Here is a 16,127-nt window from a genome sequence, read left to right on the forward strand (position 1 = left end):
CAGAGAGGATGTTTCTTTTCCTTATTCACTGTGAAATCAATTAAAGACCATTATCATTTGTATGGTTCAACAGGAGTTCACTAATTACCTGCAGAAACATGACGAGGTCCTGACAGAACTGGAGAAAGCAACTAAGCGCCTGAAGAAGCTGGAGATGGTTTATAAGGAGTTTGAACTGCAGAAGGTTTGCTACTTGCCCCTCAACACGTTCCTGCTCAAACCCATCCAGAGGCTGATGCACTACAAGCTGGTGCTGGGGCGGCTCTGCAAGCACTACACGGCGGAGCACCGCGACTTCGCCGACTGCCGCAGTGAGTGAGCGCGCAGATGGATACACGCGGGGCACAAACCCGTTCCCCCCGCTACAGACTACATTTTGCCTGTACCTTTTGGGGAACAACAAGCAGATACAAATTCAATGTAACTTAAATATCCGGAAAAAAAACCCACAGAATATAGCAAGTAGGTCGAGAGAGGTTCTTCTGCCCCTCTGCTCTGCCCTGGGGAGACCACACCTGGAATATTGTGTCCAGTGGTGGCCCCTCAGTTCCAGCAGGACAGGGAACTGCTGGAGAGAGTCCAGCGCAGCCACCAAGATGCTGAAGGGAGTGGAGCATCTCCCGTGTGAGGAAAGGCTGAGGGAGCTGGGGCTCTGGAGCTGGACAAGAGGAGACTGAGGGGGGACTCATTCCTGGGGATCAATATGGAAAGAGGGAGTGTCAGAGGATGGAGCCAGGCTCTTCTGGGTGACAACCAGTGACAGGACAAGGGGCAATGGGTGCAAACTGGAACACAGGAGGTTCCACTTAAATCTGAGAAGCAACTTGTTGGGGGTGAGGGTGGCAGAGCCTGGCCCAGGCTGCCCAGGGAGGTTGTGGAGTCTCCTTCTGTGCAGACATTCCAACCCGCCTGGACACCTTCCTGTGTAACCTCATCTGGGTGTTCCTGCTCCATGGGGGGATTGCACTGGATGAGCTTTCCAGGGCCCTTCCAGCCCCTGACATTCTGGGATTCTGTGAAATAGAACAGCAGAAAGCAGGCAGGAGGCAGCTTAATTAAAAAAAAAAAAAAAAAGAAACAAAAACCAGTTTAGCTTACGTTTTAAAATTAACTTTGTTTTTCTTTAAGGTTTTTGGTACCAGGTTTCATTACTGTCCCACTGTGCTCTGATGTGGGGCTCATAGACTTTCTGCAATATCTAGAAATTGTCTTTACTGCTTGTTTAGAAGATGCAGAAGATAACATAGGTGTAGACTGTTCTCTGCATTGATTGAATACTTTTTGTGGCACTCCAGGAAGTGTTTTTTCTCATGGTAATCCTGATGGATCTTAATGTTTCAGCCAAAGCTGGAAAATTAGTCCTTTTCTTGTCTTCTTTTTCAGTGGGGAAAAAAGTAAGTTTTTTAGGAACTCTTCATTATTTACAAAATGTGTGAAAATATAATTGCTTTGTAGCACCTGAGGCTTGCATAGTAAATTCCATTCATTTATAAAGTAATCTTTGGTAGAAATAGTTGGCTTTAATTTTTTAATTTACTTTTGGCTATGTAGTAAAATACTTCTTGTATGCACAGAAGCTGAGATAAGCAATAGTCTCCCGGAGCACGGGCAGTGCTATGAAGTTGGTCGGTGGTCTCCATTTTGCCCTTGGGTAGCTACAGAACATCCTTTACCAAGCTGGCGCTGGGTGCTGGCCATAGGTCTCTCCTGGCTGGACTGCTCTGTCCCGCTCTCTGGCTGCGGTTCTGCAGGGACGTTAGCGGTGGGTTCGCTCTGTGCCCTCACCCGTGGTGCCGTTTCCCTGCAGGTGCGCTCAGGGAGGTCACCGAAATGATGGCTCAGCTGCAGCACAGTCTTATCCGCCTGGAGAACTTCCAGAAGCTGAGCGAGCTGCAGCATGACCTCATCGGGATAGAAAACCTCACAGCACCCGGCAGGGTAAGCACCTTTGCTTTTAGAGCATTTCTTGTTTTGATTATCAAGGAGGTGCCTTTCAACCATGTATAATATTTGCCTCTGTGTTTTATGGAACAACTGTAAAGGCTTTGTAGAATTGTCTTCATAGTAGGTCCCATGGATGTCTTGGTGATGTCCTACAGAACAGATCAAAAATGCTTCTGCTTAGACTCTGGCTACAGTCTAATGTTTCGAGTACCACAGAGGCCAGTGTGCGGGGGCATGGTGCTGTGTTCACGTGGGAGGCGGTTTGCCGTGTCCTCGGTAGGAAATCCACGGCCAGCTCTGCTCACATCTCCGGTGCAACCTCTGTCTGTGGACTGGGGCTGCGCGGGGAACAGAGTGACGGCGAGAGCTGCGCCACTGGGCAAAACTGGTAGAGATGACTGTTTTTCTGGGAGGTTGTTTAGTTCCTGCTTGTTTTTTTGTTTCTTTGTTTTCGATAGATATACTGAGCATAAGTGCAGGAGCATCGCATATGCTTGTGGGATGCTATGGCATCACTGCGGTGGGATGTAAGTGCAATAGGTGAACTGCTGGTGTCCAGCAGGAACTCTGCTCCTTTTCCTTCTCTTCCTTCACTGATTTAAATGCTGGCTGCAGCAAGGAGCTGATTCAGGTGACAAAACAGGAGGAAAGTTGTCATCTGCAGTTCAACAAATCTGTTAGCAATCATCGCTGGGCACCAATCAACATCTGTATACTCTGGGATGAAAAAAAAACCAACCATTAAAATTATCTGTGATTGGAAAAGACCAAGCTTTGCCTGACTTTGTTTTCTGCTGCAGGAGTTCATCCGGGAAGGCTGCTTGTACAAGCTCACTAAGAAGGGTCTGCAGCAGCGGATGTTCTTCCTGGTGGGTGTTCCTTCTGCTTTTCATAAACCCAAAGTCTTCAAGATGAAGTTGTTGTGAAAGTGTGTTTTCTACTTGTGATGAAAATCAGCAATTATAACTGAAAACTCACTCTGAGGGTATTTTAGATAGAGGGTGACTGTGACAATACACTCTCTTCAGCTTGTTTCCTTAATTACATGTAGTTTAAACAGGATATTAAAAAATAATTGCCTCTTTTGTAAGTAAACGAAAGAGTGGTTTTAAGGAAAGTAGGTCAAATTGGCTGAGAAAGGGCATTTTTTTTTCCCTGCATGTACAGTGGCCTTTAAACAACAGATTTTAGAAACTATGTCAGAAAACACTTGGGTCTACCTGCTATCTTGGGAATGTTGATTGTGTTCTTCCTGCCTTTCGCAGTTCTCAGATATGTTGCTGTACACGAGCAAAGGGGTTACAGGGACAAATCAATTCAAAATTCATGGACATCTTCCTCTGCACGGCATGTTGGTAAGTGGTTCCCAATTGCATCCCAGCGTAAAGGAAATGGCTTTGCCTGAAGGCAGGTTGAGGTAATTCCTTCAGGGCACAAGGACCCAACATGTGGCCACTCCGGGGCAGTGACAGCCTGCGGTGCTGCTGCCCACGAACCCGGACCTTCACCTGTCACACACAGGCTCGTCTGTGTGATAAGCTCATTCCTTCTGTGGCATTAGCAAACCAGCCAGAGCTTGTTCCTTGCCCTGCTGCTGCACAAGGCTGCTCTGGAAACAGGATTTGGTGGCGGCGTTTCTCCCCTGGCAGAGGATCAGTCCTGCTGCCTCCCCACCCCTGTTCTAACAGGACTGTTCTTTCTGTCTTTGGTTTGCAGCTGATAGTGCTTGACCCACCGGTAAGTTACCAGCTGAATCCTGCTCAGAACCCTCCTTTTCCTGCCCTGCTGGATGTGGTGCTGTGCTGCTAGACGTGCGGCCGTAGAAACGCACAGTATAGATTATTGTATAGAGCAAACATAGACTTGAAGTAGGTGGTATTCCTAAAAGAGTAGCTGTTTTGTACTTAACTGCCACCGTGTTGTAATCGCATCGCGACTCAAATTCCCAGCCAGCCGAGGAGGACAGATTTAGTGGTTTTCAGTCGCTGTAGTGATGAGAAAAACCTGTTTCCACAGGTGGAGGAGAGTGAGAACGAATGGGCTGTCCCACACTGCTTCACCATCTATTCAGCACAAAAAACCATCGTGGTGGCAGCAAGGTAATATTAATTTTCCTCAGTTGCTGGTAGGTGTAATAGATTCTCTCCAAAGAGTTCCTGTTGGATTGTGTGGTTGCAGAGCCAGGGGAGTGTTTCATGCGCCCTCTGGAAAGCATCAAAACAAACACTAGACACTTCACAGCTCCTTTATCAGGGTTGTATTTTGGGAAGGAGCAGTTTATCTCGCTGAAGCCTGTGTTGTTAAGCACACAGCAGCAGCAATAATGTGGCCATTGTATTGTTTTCTAGTTAGCTGAGCTGCCAATGTCACCGCCATGAAGCAGGAGACAAAACAAAGTGTAAACATCCAAATCTTTGAGATGCAAAAAGCGTTAAAATCCAGAACATGCAAATGTGTGTCAGAAGGGGAGAGTTCCTGCATGGATCTCATGGGAGAAGAAAAATGAAAGGGCAGCTTGGAGAAAAAACTGATTTCTGTGTAATGTGTCCCTGTGCAGCGAGTTTGGCGTTTGTTGTTGGGGGGGTTTGGTGGAGGGGTTGTATGGTTGGTTGGTTTGGGTTTTTGCTTGTTTTGTTTGTTTGTGGTTGTTTTTTTTTTTTTTGTGGGAAGGGAGAAACTTGGATTGAGATAAACACAGTTTAATAAAATTACAAAATACTAATACAGTACTAGTAAATATGTATATAAAATAGAAATAAAAGGTGCTCAGGACAACCCCCCATGAACTTCATCCACGAGCAGCCCAGGAAGCAGGGCCTGGTCCTGATCCCAAAGAGAGGAAAAAAGGAAAAAGGCAGAAGGGCTCTGAGGCCTCTGGAAAATGGCAAAAAGCCAAACTAAATGTCCTGCACCAAAACTCCCCCGGCCCTGGCAACAAGAAAACGAGCAAAGGAAAGAAACAACATGTGCAAGAGAAAGTGCCCAAGAACCAGAGCAAGAGCGAGAACACCCGAGAGAGAGAGAGGGATCCCGTCACCTCCTTAAATAATTGGCATGAGGCTAATGGGCTGGAATACTCATACTGATCAGTCTGTGTGTCAGTCCAGCTCTGTCCATCCATCCCCTTCCTCGCTGCCTCACACCTGCGGGCAGAGCTCAGAGTGGCCTCGGCTCTCAGGCCAGAGCAATTACAAACAATAACCAAGTGCTGGGGTATTATCTCTTGTTCTCACACTAAGTCTGAATAATGACAGTGCTAGCTATGAAAAAGAAAGCTTTCTAACTGCACAAAGCAAATGAACTCATTCTCTGTCAAACCAGCACAGAGGCGAATCCCAGATCCCTTTCCGGATGCGCCGTCTGTCAGGTGGCCTTTCATCCTTTGAAAAAATAATTTCCAGTACGGTCATACCACCCATCTCCAAAATGTTTTTATGAGGGAAAACACAATTTGATGTTTGAAATTCCCCATCAGCTGTGAAGCTTTCTGTATGAAGAACAGCGATGGCCTAGACCACGTAATTCTTCTGCTGAGCCCGACAGCTCCCGAGGGCGATGCCACATGCCCTTCTCTTTGCTGTCAGTTCCAAGTTTTTAGGGGTTATTTTAGTCTCTGTTTGCACTGCTTGTCTTGCAGCACCCGCCTAGAGATGGGCAAGTGGATGGAGGACCTCAACGTGGCAATTGAAATGGCCAAGAAATCTACTGAGAAATCTGACATGCTGCTGGAAAACTCAGTGTGCAACCGCTCCAACAGTAAGTGATGTTCCCTGCCGTCCTGAAGAGCATCGGTTCTCCTGTCCTTTTCATTTTTCCTTTTGTGAATTTGCTGACGTAAATGGAGTATTTTTATAATTCATATGGTAATGGAAAGTTATTGTGCTTTTGGTTTGTTTTCCTAGACTGGAGTTTCCAGTTGCTTTGGATGCGGCAGAGATGTTCCAGTTGCAGAACTGTTAATCTGATAAAGTCCTTATTCATTTCCTACATAGATTTTTTTTTCTCAATTTCACCATGCAGTGTATTTTCTTGTCCAGAAATTTGGTGTCTTTGGAGATCCACAAGTTCTTTTATAGCCCAGCATTCTTGTGCCTGTCTTCCGTGGTTTTATGGATGTGTGAAACTTGTAGTATCCCTCCTTGGAGCACTTCTTCCTATTCCTCACCAAGAATCGACTGAAGCTGAAGTGTGGGGATTTTGGTTTGTTTTACACAGAATTGGGCCAGCTGCCCTGAGCAGAGCACAGTACTGACAGCCACAGCAGTCTGCTCCGAGCGGCCTTTGGGAGCTGTGTAACAAATCCAAGTTGACGTATTTTAAAACAGGACCATTGCAAGAGACGACAGTTTTCCTCAGGAATCCCTGCTTCTCTTGCTCTTTGCGTTGCACACTTTTCTTAAACCGCTGCCGAATTCTCCTCCCCCAGGATCCTCTGATGAGGTCTCTCTAGAACAGGAGTCCGAAGATGACATACACTCTTCTCGTAGCTCCCTGGACAGGCAGAGCCACCACCGTGCCAACACCACCATGCACGTGTGCTGGTACCGCAACACCAGCGTCTCCATGACTGACCACAGTGTGGCTGTCGAGGTACCGGGCGCAGCTCTCGCCTCTCGCTCTGTCCCTCTCGGCGCACTCGGCTGCCCCTCAGCCTCCATGTCCCCCGGGAGGGCGCGGGCCGCTGCATGTCTGCCTGTGCATGTCTGTGTGTCCGCGTGCATGTCCTGGCAGCGGGGCTTGGCTTTGGCAGAGGCGCTGGAGGAGAGAGACCTTAAAGGAAGCCCATGATATCCTCGAACTGAGTTGTTCTTGGGTCTCTTTAGCTTGGAGAAGAGGAGACTGAGGGGTGACTCATTCATGGGGATCAATATGGAAAGGGGGAGTGTCAGGAGGATGGAGCCAGGCTCTTCTGGGTGACAGGACAAGGGGCAGTGGGTGCAAACTGGAACACAGGAGATTCCACTTAAATTTGAGAAGAAACTTGTTCCTGGTGAGGGTGGCAGAGCCTGGCCCAGGCTGCCCAGGGAGGTTGTGGAGTCTCCTTCTCTGCAGACATTCCAACCCGCCTGGACACCTTCCTGTGTAACCTCATCTGGGTGTTCCTGCTCCATGGGGGGATTGCACTGGATGAGCTTTCCAGGGCCCTTCCAGTCCATGACATTCTGGGATTCCTCTGGGTTTCAGCAGCCTCACTGGAGGATAAATTAGATATCTGTGATGTTTTCCTTTAGAGAATGCCTCTGCTGTGCTGGGGTCTGGCTAGCTACTCTACTGCACCTAGAATTACGAAGAGTGTGTTAACTCAGCGGGAACACGACTCTTCTGTGCCCTTCCCTCGCTGGCAGGGCAAGCAGCAGACATTAGGAAGTGCCATTCTGGGGCACTGGTGTGTCGTACTGAACAGGGGCTTATTAGGTGTCCCCTGAGCTGCTCCTACCTTGGGTCTCACCGCTCGACATGGCTTGATGCAGCACTGGTGGCACATTTTGGTACTGAATGCTGCAGATTTTGAGACAGCTGCCTGTTGACCGCTCCTTACACACAGCGCTGCTTGCAGCAGCACTACGGTTTGACTTCAGGCGACAGCTTGGCAAGGTCAGGTGGGTAGGACACCTTCTTGGAGGCTGGGATGCTTCGAAGACTTTCAGAAGCGGGGAGGACCATAAATACCGAGAGGAGAACAACGAGGTCACTAACTAGACAAACAGCAATGGGGTAGAGTGCTGCACCTCTGTGTTTGTACCCTCCTGCCTTCCCTCCCCTGCTCTTAAGGCACTTTTTGTTTGATGGAGAGAGTTAAGAGTTGGGCACTGAAGCTCCTGGATTTCCCTGATGTAAAGCCCGTATCGATCATCTCAGTAAAGGGCGCCCTATAGATGGCACCCTGGCTTACAGTCCAGATGTTGGGCACTTTAGCTGGCAAAGAAAGTGGTTTCTATCAGAGGGGACAAGCCTCCTTTTCCCTGCTGGTAACTGTGTGAAAGGCACCATCGTCTGTACGCGGATAATGAGGCCTCCCTGCGCCACGGTCTGGGACTAAACATCTGAGTTCTTGCAGCTCCCTCTCACTTTGGTCTGTTCCATGTTCTAATACCATATTTTTTTTTTCACAATCCATTTTCCTTTAACAGACGCCTTTCTTGCATCACTTCTCTTATCCTAATATTCCATTGTTCTCTTTCTCTCCCCCTTTTCTCTGCTCAGTTTTCTGCTCTCTTGCTGTTTCTCCAGAGCTTCCTCCTCGCTATTTGCTGGGCCAGGCCCAACGGCCCAACACAATCACCCATGTTTGTTGGTACCGGAACCAGAGCCTGTCCCTGTCTGATTACCTGTGCATGATCCAGGTAAAAATGCCTCTTGAGCTGTGCTGGTGGGGAGGAGCATTGGGATGCCCAGGAAAGTGTAGAGTCTTGAATCTGGGCAGGAACAGCCCCAGGTTCCAGTGTAAGTTGGGGTATGAGCTGTTGGAGAGCAGTGTAGGGGAAAGGGACCTGGGGGTCCTGGGGACAGCAGGGTGAGCATGAGCCAGCACTGGGCCCTTGTGGCCAGGAAGGCCAATGGTACCTGGGGTGGGTTAGAAGGGGGTGGTCAGTAGGTCAGAGAGGTTCTCCTGCCCCTCTGCTCTGCCCTGGGGAGACCACACCTGGAATATTGTGTCCAGTTGTGGCCCCTCAGTTCCAGCAGGACAGGGAACTGCTGGAGAGAGTCCAGCGCAGCCACCAAGATGCTGAAGGGAGTGGAGCATCTCCCGTGTGAGGAAAGGCTGAGGGAGCTGGGGCTCTGGAGCTGGACAAGAGGAGACTGAGGAGGGACTCATTCCTGGGGATCAATATGGAAAGGGAGAGTGTCAGGAGGATGGAGCCAGGCTCTTCTGGGTGACAACCAGTGACAGGACAAGGGGCAATGTGTGTAAACTGGAACACAGGAGGTTCCACTTAAAGATGAGAAGCAACTTGTTGGGGGTGAGGGTGGCAGAGCCTGGCCCAGGCTGCCCAGGGAGGTTGTGGAGTCTCCTTTTCTGCAGACGTTCCAACCCGCCTGGACACCTTCCTGTGTAACCTCATCTGGGTGTTCCTGCTCCATGGGGGGATTGCACTGGATGAGCTTTCCAGGGCCCTTCCAGTCTCCGGCATTCTGTGACTCTGTGGAAGCGCAGTGCTGCTCGCTGTGCCACTGCCCCACGTGCGCTGGCGCGGGGATGCGTTGAGACAGGATACCTGCCTATTTCTACTTCCCGAAATGGTTCTCTGTGTAATTCTGCTGTGTATCCTGCTTTTTCCTCTAATTACAAAACTCGTTTGCTGTCACTCCGTGCCGTAGGTTTCTTTATCCCGCTGCACAAGCTCTCAGCGACTCTGGCCCCGAGGCAGCGATGTTCAGCTTCCCCGCAGCCTGCTTGCCGTGCTGGGCTTGGCTTTGCGTAGCTGCCACGTGGAGCTTGGCACAACTCTGGCACCCTTGGTTTTCTCTTGTGCTTTATTTTCCATCTCGCACAGTGTGTTCTACCTGGGTTTTCTGCCTCTGAAAAAACGTGGCTAAAGGCTTGGACACCCAGGGGGCTGTCACTGTTCCCCTGACCACGGGCTGCAAGAGGAGAGCGGTTGCTGCAGGGATGGGTCGGTGTAGCCCCTCCTGTGCGCTGCCTGACGCTGCCCTGCACTGCGGCCAGCGCTTAGTCGTAAAGGCAAACCTGCTCTTAGTGGAGAGAAATTACTGATTTGTTCATCAGAAGATAGCTGTGAGTTAGTGAACTGGAGATCCAAAGTCACTCAGTCACCACGTGAAATATCTGGAAGGTCTTTTGCAACAGGGGAGCGAGGGCAGGTTTAATCTGCGCCAGTGACCGGGGGTCTCACCGCAGTTTTCTTTTCATTCTGTACTAGAACCAGCTCTCTGGATACTTGCTGAGGAAGTTCAAGAACAGCAACGGCTGGCAGAAACTGTGGGTCGTCTTCACCAACTTCTGCTTGTTCTTCTACAAAACGCACCAGGTGGGCGAATGCAGCTGCGGGGCTGCGGTTGGGGGTCAGGGCGCCCAGGAGCCCTTGGTTTCTGTGGCTCGGTGCTGCATGGAGGAGAGTGGGACAGGAGGTCATGTGAAGCTGGTCTCTCTAAGGCTGTGGGACCTTCTTGCAGAATTTAATCAGCGTTTTCAGTTCTGTTAATGGTGCTGACCTTGTGGTGAGGGGGAAAATGTCTCCTCGGTCAGTGACTGCTGGAGGGGAGGCAATTGGCAGCCTGTGCTGGGTCCCTGCTCAGTCCCTGCTCAGTCCCTGCTCGTCTCTGCTCAGTCCCTGCTCGTCTCTGCTCAGTCCCTGCTCGTCTCTGCTCAGTCTCTGCTCAATCTCGGTTCAGTCCCCGCTCAGTCCCCGCTCAGTCCCTGCTCGTCTCTGCTCAGTCCCCACTCGGTCCCCATTCAGTCCCTGCTCGTCTCTGCTCAGTCCCTGCTCAGTCTCTGCTCAGTTCTCTCCCTGCTGGGCATGGGCAACAGGGATTTTTCTGCCCATGGTGCATTCAGTGCCTGCTGGGTACTGAATTCTGCTGCAGTGCAACCCATAACTTTTAATCTTTTTAACCCAATAAACCTTGTCTATTTCTTCAGGCTTCTTGCCTTGAGTGCATGTTTCTTTTGGGAGGGTATTTTAACTTTCGTGTTGGATCTGTGCTTGGAATTACGGAGAGAGGATGTGGAGGGGGAAGAGGGGAGCCCGAGGAGGCAGCGACAGGCAAGGGAACAGAAGCAAATAGCTCTGTAAAAACACTGAAAGGAGTTGGGGAAAGGTTTTGTTATCAGCTATTGGAGGCTTCGCAAAACATAAAGACCACTCCTCCTGTTCTCTCCTAACAAACCCACCGAGCCCTGAGCTGTGTGGTACAAAGCAGCGAGCGCGTGTTGGGTGAGCGCTGACCCGGACGGCCTCGCTCAGCGCTGGGCTCTGCAACTCTTCCAGGACGACTTTCCCCTGGCCAGTCTCCCGCTGCTGGGCTATGCGGTCAGCTCCCCTGCCGAGGCCGATGGCATCCAGAAGGATTACGTCTTCAAGCTGCAGTTCAAGTCCCATGTGTATTTCTTCAGGGCTGAGAGCAAATACACCTTTGAGAGGTAATCTTCTGTTTTCTCTATCTGTCTTGGTATATAACACGCTGTTAACTCACTGATTGATCACCCAGAGCCCTCCCTTTGGACTGCCTCCTAGTCTGAGTGACCTTATGACGTTCCCTCCTCTTCCTAATGGCCATGTCTGGGGATCCGTCCTCTCCAGAACCGTCCTGGTGAGGCAGAGCCGGTGGCTGCACCGCGAGCTGGAGGCTCTGGAGCCAGGCGGGTTCCCTGGAGCTGGGGGCAGCGCAGTGGGGCTGGGACACGCTCAGCCCCACCAGGTCCTGGGACTCACGTTTCTAAGTTAGAGTTCTGGTGAGAATACGGCTTGTTTGGTTTTGTTTTCCTCTCTCGATCTCTGGAAAAGGGAGTTATAACACAAGGCTGAGAGCAGCAAGTGCAGCGCTGCTTTTCACTTTCCTGCTTTCTCTAAAGTTACGTTTAGCAGCGCTGTCAGGGGCTTCAACACATGGTGCAATGTGAATCATGTTTCAAATGCATCACATCCTAAACTCTGCCGTTGAAAGCGCTTGCGCTGTGTCCTGCTGTGCAGGGTAGTGTTGCTTGTTTTGGAGTGTGGTATTATTGAGGTGCCCGTGCTCCTCGTGGCCTTGGGTGGTGGCTGCAGACCTGGGAGCAGCGCACGGACCAGCTATGGGGAGTAGTTGTGCTCTTCAATCCCCTGAGCTCGTGGTGACTTCAAGGAAAAAGGTGTCTAATCCACAATGGATGTTTGTCTTGCTTTTTTCCTCCTTCCTTTGCTTTCTTCCATATGATCAAGTTTATTACATAATTTATTGTAAGAAAAGCAATCCATCGATTAAGGAAAATTTTTGTCAGCCTGTCCTCCTTGGTGAACACTTTCTGTACACGTACAGGAGAACAGAGCAGCTGTTATTTGGACAGGCAGCCATGTCCTGCGGTGTATGTACCACATCTCAAGCTGCTCATTTGGAGAATTAGTTTCCTAAAAGAAAGGTAGAAGATGAATGTGTTGGGAGGTTTGGTGGGGGGAGTGCAGCTCATAAGCGAAGGACAAGATGGTGCGTCTGTGGGTGAGGGGTCGAGTGTTTATCCTGTCTGTTGTTGCCAGGTGGATGGAGGTGATCAAGAGAGCCACCAGCTCTCCGGCCAGGTCCAGCCTGCAGCTGCCAAAGGATGACAAGGACAGCCACAGCGACTGAAACGGCAGAGCTGGGTCTCTGTCGCCATCCGCAGAAGAGGCAGGTGGAACCAGGAGTCTCTGGACTTGATAAAGCAAAGAACCAGGAAGCTCATTTCCACCTGGGATGGAGATGGGAGCGAGGGAGTTGCACCCGGGGATCACATCCATTCGCAGCGCTACGGAAGAGGGTCAAGTCTGTTCCAGCTGAACCTACTTAGAGAGAACCTAACAACCACAGAGCTCCGGTGTGCGCACATTGCGGAAGGTTTATGTTCCAGTTGTACCTGTACAGTAACACCCTTTTGCTTGCCCTGAAGGCAAATGCCACCTTGTTTTTACATTTTACGGGATGGTCAGCATATACGGGAGAAAAATAGCAGCTGTCTGGTGTGACGGGCTCCCAGCTGCTGTGCCAGGGCTCGTGGCCGCCCAGCCGGTGTCTCCCCGCTGCTCGGCACGGCCACTGCATCGCTGCCGTTAACGTCCTGCTGGCACCATGGGCTTCGACCAGCGGGACCCACAGACGTACTGGCTTAAACACCATTCATTTTGAACTGAAACTGCAGCTCTGCTAGAACAACTGCTCTTCAGAACTGCCGTGGGACACTCTGCTAAGCTGTGGAGGTTTCGGTGTATGTGGGTTGGTACAGGTAGGGTGTGCGGTTTTTTCTCAGAACTCAGCTACAGCATGTGTGAGAGGGTCGGTCGCTGTTCTCATATCACAGCTCCAGAGTTTCTGTATCCTGTAGTAGGCGTTACTTAAGGCATGGGATAGCAAACGCGTTCTCCACCCCTATGTGGGTGATGTTCTCAAGGCATTTAGGCAATACAGGGAACAGTGACTTTCAGAGAAGTTTGTTCTCTTGTGCTTGTGTCACGCAAAGACTTCTGAAAATCCCTATTCTTTACATTTGGGGTGGGATCTGTCTTCTGTTTCTCATGAAGGTGTAGAAGTCACTGGATTCCAGATGGAGCATTGCCGTCTGTGGACTCCATTAAATCTCTGCATTAAATCCAAAATCACTGCAGTTGGTTCTGTTTTTCTGAAGCTGTCCCCTTTGGTTCTCCGTGGAAGGACTGCCGTAAGCTGAGCACCGCAGAGGCTGCTGGACGTGGCTCGGATGGGCTCTAGGGACTCTGCTTTCATATTAGATAGAGAAGTGTTTGTGTGCTAGGAGGAGGCACAATGAAGTGGTGTAGCGAAAGAAAAAGGCAAGTGCTGCGTGTAGGGAGGACGGGCAGTGTGGAGACCCCGGGAACGCGGGAGGGGCCGAGACCAGCGTGTGCATCCCCGGGGCCGGTTCGGGTGCTGGTCCAGAGCACGCGCGGGATGAGGACGGAGGGACGTCCAGGGAGATTGTCCAGACCGCTCGCTTGGCCTTTGCGGCACAGAGAAGACGAGTGACTGCAGATCCAGCCTTCACTACCACTGTCACAATCACCGGTGCCCCAGCCAAGTTCAATGTACTTAATTTATTAGTGATGTCATTTTTTTTTTTTTAATTGTTGTAGGTATACACATGTAGATTGACTACATCATGTTATAACACAGCTGCATGACTGTTGAAAGTAAATAGCATCTTGGTATAAAACTATCTCAGCCTCTTATTCCTGAGCCCACTATCCCATCCGCAGAAGGTGGACGGCGTCTGCACAGAAGCGTCGCTTTTCCTCAGAACTGAGAGGTTGGTTAATGGGTCTTTGTGTGCTGTGGTTTTCCTGGATACGTGGTGGCTCCTCTCCAGGGCTCTTTCAGGAGGGCTCTCCCCGGGCTGCTGTCTGGGGGGGCCGCTCCGCAGGCCCCGGCTGAGCAGGAGCAGCAGAGCCCCTGGCAGCACCCGTGGTGCCGGCACTCGGCCGCAGCCGTGCCCTGCGCTCCCCCCCTGCTGCCGGGCCCAAAACACTTTAAAGTGTTCGGGATACTCAGCAGTTTTCCAAGGCTGTGGCTTTCAGCTTCATCCCCAGCAGAGACAGCACCGGGTCAGAGTGATGGGGAGGAGGTGGCAGAGCCACCAGTGGAGCCTGTGCGTGCAGCTGGGGCGGCTCCGGGGCAGGGGATGGGGCTGACGAGCACCGCTGGAAGTTCCACACAGATCAGTGCGAAGTCGTGCGTGGGGGAGCACGTTCCCTGTGGCGCAGGCGCTGGGTCCCCACAGAGCCGCGGTGTTTGTGGGAGGGCTGTGCGCCAGCTCTGGCACCTGTGTTCCGAACACCAGACCGGGCGATGGCCGGAGCAGCAGGAGGAACGTGTGTTTCTGTGTTTTCTGCCTGGGGTGTAATAGCCTCGTATTTGGCCCTGGGGTTTTTAATTATTTGTCCTTCGCTAGCTGACAGAGATAGTTCGTTCTCTTAACATCAGCTACACTTGTCTAAATTGCCTCCATAAATCAGCTGCGCTAAAGATCAGACTGAGACATTCCGGGTGTTGCGGAAGGAAGGTACAAACAGCGGCGCAGAGGCCGGGCTGGTGTTTGCTCCCCTGCAGGCTTCTCTGTCCCAGGAACTCTGCTTCAGCCTTCAGTGCCTCTGACATTTCGCAACGTGATCACAGAGCACTGTGGCAGGGCACAATCTGATGGGGTCAGCCCATGGCTGATCCATCCTGTGTGGACATGAGCCACCAGTGTCCCTGGAGCCAAGAGGGACCCATGTCCTGGTGCATCCAGCACAGCACGGCCAGGCGGGCCGGGGGGGGATTGTCCTGCTCTGCTCTGTGCTGAGGGGGCCTCACCTGGAGCATTCACTGTGTGCAAGGCTGGGACACGGGAGAAAAAAGATATTAACCTACTGGAGAGTGTCCAGAGGAGGCCACGGAGTCGTTGAAGGGTTTGGAGGGGAAGCCGTGTGAGCAGCGGCTGGAGCCCCTGGGTTTGCTCAGCTGGAGCAGAGCAGAGCGCATGGGCTGCAGGAGCAGGAGGGGCAGGGTGAGCTCTGCTCTGTGACAGTGACAGAGCCCAGGGAACAGCAGGAGATGTGCCAGGGACGGTCAGTGGGACATGAGGAAAAGGTTCTTCACCCAGAGGTGCTGGACACTGAACAGGCTCCCCAGGGAGGTGTCACAGCCCCAACCTGACAGTGTTCAAGAAGAGACTGGACAACGTCCTCAGACACACGGGGTGACCTGTGGGGTTGTCATTGCAGGGACAGGAGCTGGACTCACTTCTCACATGGTGAACAGCAAGCTCAAATATCTCTGCATTTAGATTTCAGGAGCACAGGCTATAAAAGCCAGAAACATCACTACTCCAGGCAAAACCTGCCTGCCTCTCCCCTTGGCAAGCTTTCCAACTGCTGAGGATTTTGGTGGCACATCAGTTCTGTGACACACCCTGCAGGATTTTTACTTTACCAGAATCTGCAGGACTATTCTTTTTGTCTTTGCTACAATCATGAGCAGTTTCCTTAACAAGAGCACAAGGAAAGAACAGACACTTGGTCCTAATCATTAGTTTCTTGCTAGCAGGACATGAAGGGAGAGACGAACCCATGCTCTTGGTGCCTGAGGGCTTCACATCTCTGGTCTCACTTCAAGAAGCCATCGTTTCTGGTGAAGGTCACCAGTTCTCCCTGCGTCCCACTTACAAGAGCAGCTCCTGTTACACCAGATTAATTCAGGTCCTTCTTTCAAAGCGGCTTCATCTCTGTGAACTGTCACTGACACCACGGCCACTCCTCCCACACAGGTGCAAGTGGATCAGTGCTCTTGTGCAAGTTAAACACACTGGGGGGAGCGTTTAGAGAGCTGGGAGAAAGCTAATTGTCACCATCCATGGGCTGTTGAGCAGAGGTGACATTTAACTAAATTCAGCAAAAAAAAGCACACAAGTATGTTTGTCAGTCTCTCCTTTTGGCTCTTGGGAGGAAACAGCGAGCAGTACTGCCCGGCTTCAGTGCAGACCCAAGCCCAACCTTCACCTT

At 51.1% G+C, this 16,127-nt stretch overlaps 1 protein-coding gene across 2 annotated transcripts in view; it reads left to right on the plus strand.

Moving 5' to 3' along the window:
* FARP2 (FERM, ARH/RhoGEF and pleckstrin domain protein 2) overlaps positions 1-12,228 on the plus strand; it is a gene marked incomplete at both ends in the record, with an annotated part of 70,826 nt that extends 58,598 nt beyond the window's left edge. For both annotated transcript variants that reach the window (XM_080349921.1, XM_080349922.1), the window contains 10 exons: positions 74-311; positions 1,808-1,938; positions 2,745-2,813; positions 3,210-3,299; positions 3,961-4,043; positions 5,582-5,700; positions 6,371-6,534; positions 9,828-9,935; positions 10,896-11,047; positions 12,138-12,228. In XM_080349921.1, the coding sequence (XP_080206047.1) occupies positions 74-311; positions 1,808-1,938; positions 2,745-2,813; positions 3,210-3,299; positions 3,961-4,043; positions 5,582-5,700; positions 6,371-6,534; positions 9,828-9,935; positions 10,896-11,047; positions 12,138-12,228 (1,245 nt within the window). The remainder of the gene's footprint in view (positions 1-73; positions 312-1,807; positions 1,939-2,744; positions 2,814-3,209; positions 3,300-3,960; positions 4,044-5,581; positions 5,701-6,370; positions 6,535-9,827; positions 9,936-10,895; positions 11,048-12,137) is intronic.
* Positions 12,229-16,127: the final 3,899 nt, after the last annotated feature.

This window comes from Nesoenas mayeri, assembly GCF_963082525.1.
Source record: "Nesoenas mayeri genome assembly, chromosome: 9".
Classification (NCBI taxonomy): domain Eukaryota; kingdom Metazoa; phylum Chordata; class Aves; order Columbiformes; family Columbidae; genus Nesoenas; species Nesoenas mayeri.